We start from the raw sequence: 18,371 nt of genomic DNA, 5'->3' as shown, positions 1-18,371 counted from the left end.
GAGTCCGCGCCGGCTCTATGCAAGAGCAGTCCAGCTAGTCCCACTCCCCCCACCCTAACCCCGTAGCCCTGCAATTTTTTTTTTACTTTCAAGTACTTATCCAGTTCCCTTTTGAAGGCTATGATTGTTTCTGCCTCCACCACCCCCTCGGGCAGTGCATTCCAGATCCTCACCACTCGCTGTGTAAAAAAGTTTTTCCTCATGTCACCTTTGGTTCTTTTGCCAATCATTAAATCTATGCCCGCTGGTTCTTGACCCTTCAGTCAATGGGAACAGTTTCTATCTATCTACTCTGTCTAGACCCTTCATGATTTTGAAATCAAAAAGTAGACACTTGAATATAAAAGTTTGAAACCTCAAATACCAATCAGTTTTCAGATCATCAGGAAAAAAAAATCTTTGTAAATCATCACAAAAATAAATTATGTGTCGTATTGCCAGTTTAACACCCTTGGAAGTGTTTCTTTGTTGTACTATACACCTGGAACAAACTTACTTTTAACAAAAAGCTGATCTATTTAAAATTACTACACCTGATCTGTTTCTTTTAGGCTATTAAGATTACTACATTTAATTTCACAGCATTAATCTGTCCTTTAATGAAACACTCAAGACATGAATGCTTAAACTGAAAGAGGTTTGCTTTTGAAGAAAATGTTTTAACCTGAAGGAAGGAAGAAATTCAAAGAAATAACACAAGGTTAAAAAAAAATGTTGCTTCGGGCAGAAGTTCATACATTTTAGCTCCTTTGTTGGTCCAGTTAAACTTGCAATAACGACTGCCTGATATCTCCCCACCCCCTTTCGGTGACTGTTTTCTATGAAGTCGAGGGATGGTGGCGCTGCCACCCAGTATTTACATCTGACTGTACAATATCTGAGCTGACAGCGCTTGATACAGCCACTTTGACCCTGTCCCCGTCTCAGGAGGAGCCAGTTCAATACTTACATTCACCACATTAGCCATCCTTTAAGCTCTCAAGAGTAAGAAAGCCAATTTAGTGCCAAATTGGGTGTAGTTTTGTGCTGTCAGCCATGCCCATTACAAAGGGAGATGTGACTGCCCAATCCCAACACATATAATTCAATCCTCACAGTCAATGTACAGACTTTTATCCTACCTGTCTGGGCTGATATAAACGAGACTCCAAGAGGGAATAGTCATTGTACTAGATTTTTAAAAAAATAATTATAGAACTGCTTGAACAATCTCATCCCAATTCCAGATAGGCTAACCTTCTTTGAAAAAAAGTTTGCCCATCAAGATGTGTGATATTAATGCTAGGGAATAGAACTCTTCCAATGTAAGGCACCCATTGTCATTAAGCACCCAAGTCAGGTACAGTATAACACAGCTAGATACAGAGAAAAACACTCTCTACTTTGTACTTCAACCTCAAAAAAAAAAACCTCCTACTGTACCAGTGGGACATTTTTTCCACTTCCCCTACCAGCCATCCAGTGCCTTGAGTCACACCACCAATTAGTGCTAAATTGGTGAACGTTTTGTACTGTAAGCCCCTAATGTCTGGTCTTATTTTACATATAGTCCTTATAGCCAGCAAAAAGAGACGGTCAGCCCATTAGAATGGGCTGGGTTTGAACCCAGACCCCATGAGTGAAAGGCTAGTGTCCAACCCAGTTTCCCCAATGCTAACTTAAAATAAAAAATGCTAACTGAAAACAAATTTTAAAAATAGGATGAGGGTCACACATTAGTTTATGCCCAACTCATAGCATTAATTTTTGGACAAATTACAAATAGTTGACTGCCGAACAGGACATTAAAACCGAACTTACTCCTTGACGATCTGATTCAATAAAAGTGTATTTGTCAATTTTCATCCAGCAAAGAAAATGAACTGAGAAGCTATATTTTGCTAAACATGGCCAATATGTATTAATTGATACTAAAGTTGAGGAGAAGTACTACAAGAATGATTAAAACAAAGTCTTATATTTCTTTCCACTTTAACAAGATTCAGTGGTAACATTAGGATGCATTCTAGTATATATGGACTGTACTTAACCATTGCTATCCACACAGACTCATATAAATCAGTAATTTATGCTCCATGTCCACGATGCTTAACAAGATGCGCATATCATAACTAGCAGGCACAAGTAGTAAATCTCAATTTACCTTTCACCACATTCTGCAGCTTCTCCATGTGATCATGCTCTTTGCCATTGTAAACAACTGCTTCAACTGAAAAAATAAGCTTTGGTTGGATCTGAGAGATCCTGTCCAGTACACCCTGTGGAGAAATTGGCAATGGTAAAGCTTTAGAAGCATGTTATATAAATAATTAGTTTAAAAACTAGCATATAGGTGGAATGAATGGCTGGGATCAATTACAGATATGTATTCAGTGTATTTTATGTAGGGCCCGTAGCTACGTACTAAAACATTACGTTGTATAAATGTTCCTCTTTCCCCTGATCCTCCCTCAGTATTATTTATGAAGCAAAATTAGATCAATGTGCAGACCTGAGAACATATTCAGATTTTTGGGAAAATATCTTTCATTCAACATTGAAAAAGGAGAAAGGGAAGAAAAATGACTTGCATTATGTCGTAATAAGCTGGCTGCACAGAAAGAGTGATCATTGTGAAGAGAGAATGGCTGCATGATGTACAACACACAGAAGTATGGAACATAAAACAAATCCATCATTTGATGCTCATTTCTGTATCTCTACTATAGGAAGCAGTATAATAAAACCACAGTTTGGTAAAATGTTTCACAGCATACAAAGTCGATACTCTATTTGAAATAAATCTTCTCAACATTCAGGATATACCAGATTGGCTATAATTTAGTAGTGAATAAATGCACTTGAAAGCCAAATTGCTTTAAAGTACATCATACATGTGAACCTAGAACTGAATGGAAATTTCCTTCCATTGACCTACTATTGTCATGTCAAGTGTCCTGAATTGGCTACTACAGCAGTGAAAAAGTGTCTAGTACAATTTGTATAGAGGTGCACTAATATTCCAGGTTTGGCAATAACCTATCCTCATCCTTACCCTTTAGATGCATGGGTATGAGCCAACAACAAGAGGGAACGAACAAGCAAGCAAAAAGGGACACAGCTATCCTTTTACCTACCTGTGACTATGGAAGTCATTCATTGTATAAAGTGGCCTTTTTCAGAACAGGCACAAGTGACATTGTGCTCAATATTATACGAGTTACATTTCCTGTTGAATTCACAATTTCTGATAAGACTTTAAACCAAGTTCTAGTAAGCCTGCTCCGATGGATGTAAAAAAAAATCCTATGGTACTAAAAAAAGAGCAACATTTCTCCCGAAATAGCAGCACCAAAAAAAAGATTATCTGGTCATTCATGTGCTGTTTGTGGAACCTTGCTATGCACAAGTTGGCTGCTGGATTTGACTATGTAACAACAGTGACTGCACTTCAAAAGCAATCCACTGGTTGTAAAGCACTTTGGAACAGCCCCAGGACATGGTGCGATATAAATGCAAGTTCTTTCTTTCTTTCTTAGTTTGAGGAAGCTGAGCATTTCTCCATTGGAGGAGGATAAACAGTTGAGGGAAAGTCATTCCTAGGCTGTTGTGTGCATGCATCATCTGACTTCAGAATGGTATTAGTGAAAGCCTGGAAAAATGCTGCCCACTCAAATTGTGGATATGAACAAGGCATTTGACACACCAGAAATCAAATTGCACGTATGTACAGTTTGAAAGTTTGAATATCAAAAGTTTAACACTGCCAATTAGAAATACCACAGAAAATGTCTATGTCCAAAGTACAACATTTCTGAATAAGCAATGAAACCATACACAAATACCTGCACCATTTCATGAAAAGCAACCTTATGAAATGGTTGAGATTCCAATTAAATAATCAGACAGCAAAAGTAATGCAGTTTGTGACAAACAGATTCACTGGCGGTAATTTGGCTCAGTTAGAAGATACAAAGCACTAGTAAAGAGTCCCTTCAAATCAGCTGAAAGAAAATTGCAATGAAGACAGTCACTAAAGCATTTTAAGCTCCAAAGGCTAATAATGTGAGCCAGCTGGTTATAAAGAGAGAAACTACTGATTGGATGTAAGTGATGCAACAGGAGAAAGATTACAGGAAACCATAACCATTTATTAATGGTGTGAAGGGGAGAGCTTACTTCAGAATCTTGGTACTTTCAATTGTCTGTTCAGCAAATTTAATATAATTCCAGCCTAATTATTAAGAGCATGGCTGAAGTACGGTATTAATTTGTCCTATCTGGTCATTTAGTTAAAAGCTCACATATTCAAACCCCAAAGGATGGCAAAGTTGTACCATTTTTTATTAGCAACTTCAATACACCTCATGAACTTTTGATCTCTATGATGAAACAGCATCATAATATGATCAGCTGATACTCAGTTTTAAAAAATTCTGGAGTATTTGCCAATTAATGAAGAGCTTTACAAGGAAAGAGATTAGAGGCTACTATGCAACTTTGGAATTCCATCTTCATCTTATATCTACAGTGCACAACATTCTACAGCACAGCTAAATTATTGTTAAATGATGAAACACAACCAAGATTTCTCAGGATCAATGATAAATCATCTGAATTCAAAAGAATATTTAAAAAATCTTTTCATACAAAAAAAAACTAAAAATGCTCAAAAACATATTTGGGAAGGTTCTGATTTAAATGAGAGAGAAAAAATAACCACCAGCCTTCAAACTGAGAAAAAGCTTGCAGTCAAAGATACACTTATAAATTCTCTCTCATGTCTGAATACAAAGGTAAACATACTATTTAATTCCATCTAAATGATGCATATACATGGTACCATTCCATTTAAGTTAATTGCTAGAATGTCATCCTCATTGACAATGCAATCCCCTTTATGAGAACAGAGAGATTTTGATGTATTCAGAAAGCTTTTGAAAGTTCAACCGTTTGACATTTTCCATCTACTTCAAAGATACTAATTAACTGAAGATTAACTGAAAATCCTTGATAGCTAGTCCAATGGCTGAGCACGTTAAGCCAGGGAATGTTTGAGTCACACAGGTCAGGAAGGCTGCTGAGTTAGCCCATCTCGGCTAGCACAGAGGAAGGGGCACAAGAGATCTTAACAACCATGTGGTAGATGGGGAGGGAGGGAGGGAAAGCAGGCTAGGTCTAATATTTCTCACTCCTGATCTCTAATCAGCAAACCCTGCTGCACATCTGTAGACATCAGGTTTAGCTGTGATGCGCTCACCACAGTTCAATAATGTGATGACACTAACTGTATGGCTAAAAGAACAACAACAACTCAAATTTATATAACACCTTTAACGTAGTAAAACATCGCAAGGCATTTCACAGGAGCCTAACTAGACAAAAATTGACTCCAAGCCAAAGAAGGAGACATTAGGACAGGTGACCAAACGGTTGGTCAAAGAGGTAGGTTTTAAGCAGCGTCTTAAAGGAGGAGAGAGGGGCAAGAGGGATAGATGTTTAGGGAGGGAATTCCAGAGCTTAGGACCTGGATGGCTGAAGGCACAGCTGCCAATGGTGGGCCAAAGGAAGTGTGATGCACAAGAGGCCAGAGTTGGAGGAACGCAGAATTCTGAGGGTTGTAGAGCTGGAGGAGGTTAGAGAGATTGGGAGGGGAGAGACCATGAAGGGATTTGAACGCAAGGATGAGAATTTTAAAATAGAGGCGTGAAGAATGGCCACTCGGGCAAGGTATTGGAGTAAGATTGGGACCCAGCAAGGAATCTACGCTTTCAGAGAAGGGGCCAGAGAAAATTGGTAGGAAAAAGACACTTTTTTAAAAAAAAAGATGTAGATGAATAACTGGTCATGAAAAGGATTGGAGGGATAAGTACTGGTACAGATAACCAAATAGTGAAAGGCTTACAATGGCTCCAGTCCTGCTGGTACAATGGGAATATTATTTGTAGAATGCAAACAAACAGTCATGTCTCAACATATATAATGATTATCATGAAGATTTTGTTTGATTGCCACTGATGGGAAGTTAGGAAGGAATTTCACAGATTTCTCCTTTTTCTTGGTGTTGCTTGCCTCCATCAACTAGACAGACTCCATTAGAGTGCAAATACTGAAAGCTTCTTTGGGAAGATAGGAATCAATATCCAAATTACTCTTTTTCAAGCAATTCTTATGTTTAAAGGAGAACCTTGGACTCACAGATCTTTCAGAACACTATTTATTCTAGAAAAGGTTATTTAGAAAGAGTAATAGATCAATTTCATTTTGCACTTAGTTATTAAAAGCAAACATTGCTTCAGGAAATACTTCAGTAGGCAGACTATTATATAAAAAATATTATTCTGAAAGCATCTGCTTTGCCCCTTTTTAAATGGAATGAAACAGTACTCTGACTATGAATTCCTTAACACCAAGGAAACTCTCAAGCAACTCCCTTGCAAACAGCTAAAGGGCGGAGGGGATTGACATGACTTCAAACAATCCCAAGAACCATTCTGGAATTGCCCAACCCAGGAAAACTACACTAATGATTGGGAAATCTGCATTTCCAACCTATGGGGATTGTTCCCAAGATTGGGTTCATCAGACAAGCTCTTATGCCTGTTTGAAGTCCCCGTTCTCTCCATAGCTTGCACTGAAGCCATTGTAGAACGCTGCCTATAATTGATATCAGAGCAGCATAAAGGAAAACCCTATTCAAGGGTTTTGAAATTACAGCCTGATCCTTTTTACAAAACTAAATAGTGAATACTTTAGTAAAAAAATGCACCCTCCTTGCACTTTAATGTTCCACCTCTTCCTGCCCCATTTGAATCTAACATTTACTTCAACCAATTCAGAACTCAGTTGCCTGTGTTCTCTCCCATATACCCATCACCCCATACCTACCAAGTTCCACTGCTGCAGCAAATCAACTTCAGGATCCTCGCCCTCAAACTCCGGAATACTGCTATCCAAATTATAACCAATACTGCCATTTATATTGCATTGCTCATTAAATGAAAAACTTCTCAGTGCTTAACAGGTCAGTGAGGTGCATGCTAAGCAGGAAAAGAAGGAAGGAAAATTTGGTGGCAGTGGGGTCAGAGAGAGACCAAAGGAAGGGTCACAGTGTTGGGCTTTTGAAGGCAGGGTGGAGAGCATTAACCAAAGTGGCTTTGGGACAGAATTCCCCCACCTTATCTGAGCAATTTTCTCCAACTGATGGGTGTGTGCGCAGGAACCTTTCTTTTTCCAATGTTGTGTTTGTTGCCCACTTGCTCTGCTGCGCCAAAGGCTGATCTTTTAGTCACTACACCCTTGCCCTCTGGAATTCTGTCGGAGTCATTTTGGTTGCCTTCAAAAGCTCAACTCTATGACCATGCCTTTGGTCTCTCCTTTACCCATCACGACCACATTTTCCTCCTTTTCCTGCTCAGTGCCCATCTCACTTCCTCAAGAGCTAAGAATTTTACTTTTTCATAAGGAGTGCAATATAAATGGAGTAATAATTGTAATTTGCCTAACAGTAATTCCTTTAATGAATGTTTTGTTTTATTTTACGTTAAAAGGATGGGGTTTATGCTTTTTACAACAAGCCAATACAAAATAAGGAGCAGCATCCAGTTTAACAACTCCAGATCCTGAAAAATAAACCATAAAACACTAATTGATCATTTAAATGAAGACTCAAGTGCTTGTTTGAGAGTCAGATCATAAAAAGACCAGAACAGAAATAAAGTGACGACAAGGGCTAGTTTGTATAATGTCCCTCCCTACTGCTGGTACTCTTAACATTACAAGAAGTTATGACATGACCATTCGACAAGGTTCTGTTCTTGTAATAACTACATTGGTAAAATAGAGGCCCACAATGACTGATCAGTCAATGGCACACCAGCGACCCTGCTCAAACTTGCCTTCTGGTAGCATGTTATACAGCAGCACTGATCGAGGTCTAGGAGCAGATCTCCTGTCTCATCTCCAGGACATGGAATATTTGTGACACAAATGGACACAGAAGAGAGGAAAGTTTAAAGAAAATGAATTACTATGATTCCAATAGGTTTAGGTGGGGTTTAAGCAGATGTTAATCTGGTTTATGTTATAGGATTAAAAGTGATAAAATTCATCTATTAAATTATAAATCAAATTTTAAAATCATCAAAATTGAAAGTTTATAGATAACAAGGACCAATCTTGCATTTCAACATTAATGAAACTAAAACCCCATTCATTGTTCTAGTGCACAGCAAATAGGCCATTTCCTTAATTATATGCTGCCACCTAGTGTGAAGGGACTGGAAAACACAGACACACACTATACGCGCAGACAAACTGCACGCAGACGCACAGTACACACTACGCACAGACACACACAGCTTGCTTCCCCTACCTCAAAAAATAACAGTGCACTGAGAAAATTTCAAAGATGCAAGAGGATAAAGTGTTGGTTTGTCCTATTTGATGCTTCATTCTTCCCCAGACTATTTTGTTCTTCCTTGCGAATAAGGATATTACTGTACAAATCAGATTTGTGCGCTGAAGAAAACCTCAATAAGACAAAAAGGCTAATTTTAAAAAATGTAGGAAGATCAACTCGTCTCCTTGTGATAGTAAGCGCACCAGTATTACGGAGGAACGTTAAACACCCTACCCCTCACAGTCACTGCTCCTCTGAAACTTAGCACCGTGGTGCACATTGTTGAGGTTATATTGCCATATCCTAAAATGCACAGTGGTGCTCCAGAGTTTTAAAAGTAAACTGATGCACTCAATGTTTGCAGCCCACTTTGCCTGGCGGTGCACACTTAAGATTTTACAGTTGCACGTTGAACTACGTAGGATTGTATTTGCACTAGTAGATAGAAAGATTTCACAATGCACATCATGATGTTACAACATGGTTGCTGGGGGCTTGTGTCACTCCAGCCGACATCACTTTTTTCCTCAAGCCACTCAATGGTTAAATCTTGTGGAGACTAATTAGTTGACAGCGCAACTCAGCTGCTCCATACCTGGATTTTCACACCAAACACTAAATTTACATGAAATGGTGTGCGTTAAGATTTAAATATGACAGGGGTATAAATTCTACATGTCTTAAAGACTCACTCCTTTTTTCAGCGTCAGGGCCAATTTTAAAATCTTTTAACGCCACCTTCACTAGTTTGGTTTTTCTGCTGTTGAACTAATTAGCTCTAGTAAGTTTATCATTTGAAAGATCAAGAAAATCATTCCTGCGTTTCTAATCTATCACTATATTACACACCAGGGGACACAAGCAGTGCAGCGAGTTCCTGGAATACTGCTATTTTTATTGGTGCAGACACAGTACAGGAATAGAACCGTATTAAAGGTCTGTGTAGATTTTAACCACATCTATGAAGAACAGGGCTTTCTCCACGTACTCATACTTGTCTCAAGCTAAAGATACAAATTAAAAACTATCAATATTCTTGCACATACTGCAAAAATCAAATACAGTTACCGATATCCTTGCTAGCTTTCATTTTGGCTTTGTGGTTAAAATTTGAAGTACTAGATCTGTAGGCATCAACGTACTTTATACAATGACAGAACACAAGTGTTAACAATTTGGAGTTCTGAAAAATAAATGCAGCATCAAACTTCACTGAAACAAATCAAATCAAATATTTCAGACTTCCAAAAGCTAGTCCAGCTTATCCAACGGAAAAGTGAATTATCTTTTTTTAAAAATTCATTCATGGGATGTGGATGTCGCTGGCAAGGCCAGCCATTTATTGCCCATCCCCAATTGCCCTCGAGAAGGTGGTGGTGAGCCGCCTTCTTGAACCGCTGCAGTCTGTGTGCTGGAGGTACTCCCACAGTGCTGTTATGTAGGGAGTTCCAGGGTTTTGACCCAGCGACGATTAAGGAATGGCAATATATTTCCAAGTCAGGATGGAGTATGACTTGGAGGGGAACGTGCAGGTTGTGATGTTCCCATGTGCCTGCTGCTCTTGTCCTTCTAGGTGGTAGAGGTCACGGGTTTGGGAGGTGCTGTCGAAGGAGCCTTGGCGAGTTGCTGCAGTGCATCCTGTGGATGGTACACACTGCAGCCACAATGCACCGGTGGTGAAGGGAGTGAATGTTTAGGGTGGTGGAAGGGGCGTCAATCAAGCGGGCTGCTTTGTCCTGGGTGGTGTCGAGCTTCTTGGATGTTGGAGCTGCACTCATCCAGGCAAGTGGAGAGTACTCCATCACACTCCTGACTTGTGCCTTGTAGATGATGGAAAGGCTTTGGGGAGTCAGAAGGTAAGTCACTCGATGCAGAATACCCAGCCTCTGACCTGCTCTTGTAGCCACAGTATTTACATGGTTGGTCCAGTTAAGTTTCTGGTCAATGGTGATCCCAAGGATGAGGTTACAGATTGTGGCGGAATACAATTCTGCTGCTGCTGATGGCCCATAGCGCCTCATGGATGCCCAGTTTTGAGCTGCTAGATCTGTTCTGAATCTAGCCCATTTAGCACGGTGGTAGTGCCACACAACACGATAGATGGTGCCCTCAGTGTGAAGATGGGACTTCGTCTCCACAAGGACTGTGCGGTGGTCACTCCTATCAATACCGTCATGGACAGATGCATCTGCGACAGGTAGATTGGTGAGGTCGAGGTCAAGTCGGTTTTTCCCTCGTGTTGGTTCGTTCACCAACTGCCGCAGGCCCAGTCTGGCAGCTATGTCCTTCAGGACTCAGCACCACTACTGACCAAGCTGGCCATCTGAAGAGAACCTCTGATGTCAGAGAGCAGCGGTACAGCTAAAAAAATTATTTTCAAAAACTAGCATGTGTAATTCATTGTATCACACGTCAACCTTGCAGCAAGGGTCTTGAGGGATTGTTCAGTTGACTCTTATTTCATGAAATAATATATAAATCAGGTGAAAGCACAGGTCAAAAGTCTGTACTGCACCTCTCTTCAATGTTCAGTAAAATCAGTCATTTTAATGGAGGAACTATGAATAAATTGGTCAATTTTTATTATCCAATTTTCTTGGTTCCATTGCCTTGGTTTTCTGAAGAGCAGTTGGTAGCTTGACACCTTATCAATATAGTAAACATGTGTGTCCATCTTATCAATCTTAAAGTCATTCAGAAATAAGTTAAATAGCATTAGTTGAATAACAGGTGACCTATTTTGCAGGCAAATGTAACTAACAAAATACCCATTTACTTTCTGCTAGCAACTGAAGGAAGATACTCGAGTTCATAAGACTATAAGCAGTAAGTTTGAGAAGTAAACAACAGCAAATACAAAAGTCTCACTGAGATCATGAAAACAATCTGGGGACATTGTTGTTGAAGTAACTTCCAACAGCCCTCATCATAAATATATTGGGGGTTATACTGGATAAGTTTTAGGCTATGTCCCCTCGTCTTCAAATATAGGAGTCCTCCAAAAACAGGTGCAAATGCATTAGCAGCCAGAAGCAATAATCCAGCAATTAACCTGTCACTCTTGCAAGATCCCTTTAAATACCGCTGGTGGGGGTTCTCCATGCTGTTTAAGACCTGTTCAGCTGTGCGAGGTTAAGACAATGCGTTAGCTGGAGCATTGAGTTCCAAAATCGCATCTGTCCCTTTAAATCAGCGTTGCACACTGATCTATTGCATATTCTCCCTAGTCTACATGGTGCCAGCGTTCGCTATCTGCGCAAGCACGAACGCCTTTACCAATATGGCGTCCGGCGCACATCACGCTAGAAGTGTGCACACGCATTCCAGATGCCATTTTTGGAGTTTAGGAGGCCGCGTAGCACCTACAAAATGGGCGCTGCAGGGCCCAATTTAGCCCCCATTCTTTCAGAAAGCTGGCAACATCAGAATGGAGTTTGTCAGTCACTTGACATCAGCAGTCAGCATGTTCTGACTGCTCCTTTCCTCCAGCCTGTTTTCGTGAATTTATAATGAATATTTAATACAAATGAACATTTCCAGCACTGCATAGCAGAAATGTTTTCCTTATACAACAAGAACCCACCTCAACTGAAGAGCTCTTTTACCAAAGAAAAAAATTAAGAACATTGTTGACAATCCAGCGTAGGTTGGCACTTCACTCTTAGTGTGAATTATTGCTGTCACTGGGATTAGAGCCCCAAGTTGCTTTGTTGTGCCACAAATTAGAAAATGCACACATTGCAATGAACAATGACCAGGCAATGTGTGAATTTTATGCTCACCTCAACTAAGATACTGTTGAGACCACTTCTCTTTACTCTCCCACCCCACTCTGAATGTCTCAGCGAGTAAGTACACCATGTCGTGTGGGTGTGACAAAGACACTCAGATCAGAAACGTTCAGGTTCCATCCTGGTCTGTGCAGAGTTGGCACATTTCTGCTGCAGCATAACTAAGGGTTGCTGTTATTATTTTTCACAATCCTGGACTAAAAAAGTAAATAAAGATCAAGCTTCCTTCTTCGAACCACTAGCTAGTGACCCCAAGCTGCAGATGCCATAGTGACTTAACTGTAAAGGCCCGCACTGTTAATTATCCCAGTAACACTTGCGGCTGAAGTTCATGCAGTGTAACATACCCCAAGGTAAGTCACCACCTTCAGGAGCCCAGAGGCGCGAGAGAGAGAGAGAGAGAGAGAGCGCGCAAGAGAGCGCGAAGGAAGGTGAGAGAAGAGAAAGGATATCGATACTGGGGATGGAGTACATCTTGCGCTTTTCAACCAGTGACAACATATTAGTAAATTAAAGCATGTGTTAGAGGGGGCAGTGCAAAATGAAAATGAATTTACAAGACTGACTGACTGACTGACTCTCTCCCTCCACCACACCAATAGGTGTATAGTTGTGATTCAGCAAAACCAGTGCCATGACACAACATGACACAATGCATAACATTATGACAAAATAAAAACAAATACATTGAAGTCAACGGATCATATATTTGTAGCCAACTATTCAATCTTTATGTGAATTGAGATTTTCAAATTCTAAGATCACAACAACTTACGTTTATACAGCAACTTTATTGTAGAAAATTGTCCCAAGGCAGCTTCATAGAGGCATAAGGAAAAAGTTACCTTTCATAAGCTGCAAGGTGAAGTGCTTAATACAACAGAGTCAATACAATCAAACAAGAAACCAAAAAGGTAAGCAAAGGATATCATAGAAAATGGGCGCAGGAGTAGGCCAATCCGTCCTTTGAGCCTGCTCCGCCATTCAATATGATCATGGCTGATCCTCGATCTCAATACCATATTCCTGCTCCCTCCCCATACCCCTTGATGCCTTCTGTGTCCAGAAATCTATCTAGCTCCATCTTAAATATATTCAGTGATTTGGCCTCCACAGTCTCACCACCCTCTGAGTGAAGAAATTTCTCCTCATCTCAGTCCTAAATGTCCGACCCCATATCCTGAGACTGTGACCCCTCATTCTGGATCCTCGAGTCAGGGGAAACGTCCTCCCTGCATCCAATCTGTCTCGCCCTGTCAGAATTTTATACGTTTCAATGAGATCCCCTCTCATTCTTCTAAACTCTAGTGAATACAGGCCTAATTGACCCAATCTCTCCTCATACGACAGTCCTGCCATCCCAGGAATCAGTCTGGTGAACCTTCGCTGCACTCCCTCTATGGCAAGTATATCCTTTCTTAGGTAAGGAGACCAAAACTGCACACAATACTCCAGGTGTGGTCTCACCAAGGCCCTGTATAACTGCAGTAAGCCATCCCTGCTCCTGTGCTCAAATCCTCTTGCAATGAAGGCCAACATACCATTTGCCTTCCTAACCTGCATGTTTGCTTTCAGTGACTGGTGTACAAGGACACCCAGGTCCCTTTGAACATCAACATTTCCCAATCTATCACCATTTAAATAATACTCTGCCTTTCTGTTTTTCCTTCCGAAGTGGATAGCTTCACATTTATCCACGTTATACTGCATCTGCCATGTATTTGTCCACTCACTCAACTTAAATTGCTTTGAAGCCTCTTTGCATTCTCCTCACAACTCACAATCCCACCTAGTTTTGTGTCGTCAGCAAACTTGGAAATATTACATTTGGTTCCCTCATCCAAATCATTGATATATATTGTGAATAGCTGGGGCCCAAGCACTGATCCCTGCGGTACCCCACTAGTCATCGCCTGCCACCCGAAAAAGCCCCATTTATTCCTACTCTCTGCTTCCTGTCTGTTAACCAATTTTCAATCCATGCCAGTATATTACCCCCAATCTCATGCGCTTTAATTTTGCACACTAACCTCTTATGTGGGACTTTATCAAAGGCCTTCTGAAAATCCAAATAAACCACATCCACTGGTTCTCCCTTATCTATTCTACCAGTTACATCCTCAAAAAACTCCAGTAGGTTTGTCAAACACGATTTCCCTTTCATAAATCCATGTTGACTTTATCTAATCCCATTGATATTTTCTAAGTGTCCTGTATCACATACTCTAGCATATAATAGACTCATATAATAGACTCTAGCATTTTCCCTACTACTGATGTTAGGCTAACCGGCCTGTAGTTCCCAGTGTTCTCTCTCTCTCCTTTTTTAAATAGTGGGGTTACATTTGCCACCTTCCAATCTGCAAGAACTGTTCCATAATCCATAGGATTTTAGAAGATGACAACCAATGCATCCACTATTTCCATAGCTACCTCTTTTAGTACTCTGGGATGCACACTATCGGGCCCTGGGGATTTATCAGCTTTCAGTCACATTAATTTCTCCAGCACTATTTTTTTTAGTAATACTAATATCCTTTAATTCCTCTTTCTCACTAGTCCCTTAGTTCCCTAACATTTCTGGGACGTTATTTGTGTCCTCTTCCGTGAAGACAGAACCAAAGTATTTGTTTAATTGCTCTGCCATTTCCTTGTTCCCCCATATAAATTCTCCTGTTTCTGACTGTAAGGGACCTACATTTGTCTTCTTTTTACATACTTGTAGAAGCTTTTACAGTCCACTTTTATGTTCCTTGCAAGTTTACTTTCATACTCTATTTTTCCCCTCTTAATCAATTTCTTGGTCCTTTTTTGCTGAATTCTAAACTGCTCCCAATCCTCAGGCTTGCTACTTTTTCTGGCAACTTTATATGACTCCTCTTCAGATCGAATACTATCCTTAATATCCTAAGAACACTGTCAGTTGTTGAGAATAAAAATTAGGCTAGTTGTGAAAATACCAATTACTCATTTAAATGAAGTTTTTGAAATTCTCTGGATTTACTTAGGCAACTCTGCTTAAGCAGCAGTATTTACAAACTATGTCATAGGATAGTTTAGCTTAGTTCTACATTTCACAGAAAATGGATAAGTTTTAACCAGCAGGTGGCATGCTCTTCGTTTCATGTAAAAGGAGAGCAACGTAACAGTTGCTGTTTTTTTCTCAAGCTGCCAGAATTGCAATAAGATTGCATCAAAAGCTCACATCCAAATTTTTTAAAGCTTGTATTACACGATTATTTGGCCCACATTAGTGTTGAGATGAAGTCTGAAAAGCACTAACTCAAGTAAAATGGCCCATCATCCATTTTTTTTAGATGTTATCAGCGGTTAAATTTCAGTGCCGCAGTTAGTCGTTGACCTGCCACTTTAGAAATAGATGCGTGCATAAGAACATAAGAAATAGGAGCAGCAGTAGGCCATACAGTCCCTCGTGCCTGCTCCGCCATTCAATCAGATCATGGCTGATCTTCAACCTCAACTCCTCTTTCCCACCCGATCCCCATATCCCTTGATTCCCTTAGAGTCCAAAAATCTATTGATCTTGGCCTTGAATATACTCAATGACTGAGCATCCACCACCCTCTGGGGTAGATAATTCCAAATATTCATGATCCTGAGTGAAGAAATTCCTCATCTCAGTCCTAAATGTCCGAACCCTTATCCTGAGACTATGTCCCCTACTTCTGGACTCTCCAGCCAGGGGAAACATCATCTCAGCATCTACTCTGTCAAGCCCTCTTAGAATCTTATGTGTTTCAATGAGATCACCGTTCATTCTTCTGAACTCCAGAATATAGGCCCAATCTGCTCAATCTTTCCTCGTAGGACAACCCTCTCAACCCAGGAATCAATCTAGTGAATTTTCATTGTACCGCCTCTAAGGCAAGTACATCCTTCCTTAGGTAACATTAAGCAAATGCTTAACAAAGGCACATCAACTAGAGACGAGTTACCAGTTTTTGTATTATGTTACAACTATGAAATAAAGCTCTCTTACTCCTCCCCTCCCACTCCCCCCTCCCCACATAGCTCAGCAAGTTCATCTAGCAAGTAGATGAGTCATATATTCTAGAATGGGCCACGGTATATTTTCCAGTCCGTGCTCAGTTAGCTTATTGCAGACAGGCTGACAATAGGGGTACTACAATTAGCCTCAGCACCTATGCGTTGTTGGGGGGGGGGGGCAGTTGGGGAGAGAACAACAGGTCCTTCCTCCTCATCACTATCCAGTGACCCTTGCTGGGGATGGGACTGCCTGGACACGTTCGGGTTACCTTTGATGCGCTCCCTGTAGTCCAAAATCCTGTGATGGTCACTGGCTCTCACATGACAAGTACCATTTGGTTGATGTACAAGAGGGGAACCAGTGTCTGTGGATCTGTATCCCAGAAGATGTCAATACTTCCAGAAGAGTAGGGGAAAAAAAATTGGAATCCAAAAGTGGGAGAAGTTATCAAGTGTATACAGACGGATCAAGTGTAATGTTTTTAGTGCAGTCAACATACAGAGTCCAACTAAATATGGAACCTGGAAGACTTTTACAAAAATTTACACAATGCACTTTGTAAAATCTTGTACAATTTGGAACCAAGCTCACGTATGCATTACTTACATTTACACCAAAATCAGGAGAGGTTGAACTCCAAATGGCACCAATGCTAGCTGTTGCTAACATGGCTTCAACTGCATGAATACTGTTTGGCAGATAACCTGTAATGAAACAAACAAACATTTAGACAAAAAAGTACTTAAAACCCTTACCCTACAGAAAAAAAACTTGTGTTTTATATAGTACCTTTCACAACTTTTTTTTTCAGGAGGTTCCAAAGAGTTTTACAGCCATTGCATTTCTTTTGAAGTGTAGTCAGTATTATGTAAGCAAACATGGCAGTCAATTTGTGCAAAGCAAGGTACCATAAACAGCAATAACATAAATGACCAGATAATGTGTTTTGGCGGTGTTGGTTGAGGTACAAATGTTGACACAGACACTGGGAGAGCTCTCCTGCTCTTCTTCAAATAGCGCCATCTCCACCTGAACAGCCAGATAATGGGTTTAAGGTCTTATCTAAAAGACAGCACTTACAACAGTGCCAGCCTGAATGATATACTCAAATCCTGGAGCAGGGCTTGAATCCATAAGTACCTAATTCAGAAGCAAGCATGCTATCACTAAACCAAGCTGAAAATTATAAACCACAGCTACATTTAGTTAGGACAACTGTTACTAGGCAACAATTAGAGCATTGTTACAATTAAACTGTGTGAGTGAAGAACACTGAACAGCATCACTTACTCATGTCAGCTAGGTTATACTGCTATTGCACATCCACAGGCATCCACACACTGCATTCATTGTGTTGCACATGCACAAAGGTGACAAGTTTCTGAATGAGGACAACGCATGTCTAGGTTCTATCACACAGTGCTCTGTAATTCATTTGAGTACCAAGGTTGAAGCCAATTTGGATTTGGTGGCTTTATCAGGATTTTTATACTGAACTTATACCACCTCATTCACAATGCAGTATAGAAATCCCAACATAACAAGGACATTAGTTTACAGCATGTAGCCCAACTGGTCAAACTGATGATTCCCAGAAACAGACCTCCTGTTCTGTATGGAGTGAGGCACTTAAAACTGTCCCTCGGATACCTTGCCTCATCTTTGCAAGCTACGCAAGTACAACAGGAGCATCGACGTGGAGAATGCAAATAGCCAAAAGATTCTGTGACCAGACACCAAATGCTTAGCTCCAAACATTGCAGTGAAAATGCAAACCAACTGGAAAGTTGATTAATAAGTCAATTAAGAAACACAATTATTTACAAGAGGTAATATAGTTAATCCTTCAGTAAAGGCCATTACCAACTTTGCTCCATCCACTGTTAGCTCATTTAGCTACTAATCTCTAATCTACACACAATAATTTAAATTTCATAATTATCCTCTTCAGGCATACGAGTTTAATATTTTTCTAATCATTGAATAAGTTACCAATCTCATTACTTTCTCTTAGGAAAAGCAGCCCACACAGTCTTCCAAAACAGATACGGTCTGAAGTGTTCAAATGTATTTCTCACAAGCTTAGAAATTAGACTTCTCCCTTCCCCCACTGGCATTAAACACATCACTTCCTCCTTTAAAGTGTTATAGCCCCTGAAATGAATAGAATCAAGGGCACTTTTAAGGCGAT

The 18,371-nt window shown here is 40.2% G+C and overlaps 1 protein-coding gene across 1 annotated transcript in view; it reads right to left on the bottom strand.

The window, feature by feature from the left end:
- The window catches only part of aacs (acetoacetyl-CoA synthetase), a 110,680-nt gene that overhangs the window by 62,047 nt on the left and 30,262 nt on the right, over positions 1 to 18,371 (bottom strand). The window contains exons 5-6 of the mRNA XM_068005753.1: positions 16,787 to 16,884; positions 2,144 to 2,258 (exon numbers count right to left, since the gene is read on the bottom strand). Of these exons, the coding sequence (XP_067861854.1) occupies positions 2,144 to 2,258; positions 16,787 to 16,884 (213 nt within the window). The remainder of the gene's footprint in view (positions 1 to 2,143; positions 2,259 to 16,786; positions 16,885 to 18,371) is intronic.

The sequence above is a fragment of the Heptranchias perlo genome, chromosome 25, assembly GCF_035084215.1.
Source record: "Heptranchias perlo isolate sHepPer1 chromosome 25, sHepPer1.hap1, whole genome shotgun sequence".
In the NCBI taxonomy this organism is placed as follows: Eukaryota; Metazoa; Chordata; class Chondrichthyes; order Hexanchiformes; family Hexanchidae; genus Heptranchias; species Heptranchias perlo.
This window is presented reverse-complemented; position numbering and strand designations above follow the sequence as displayed.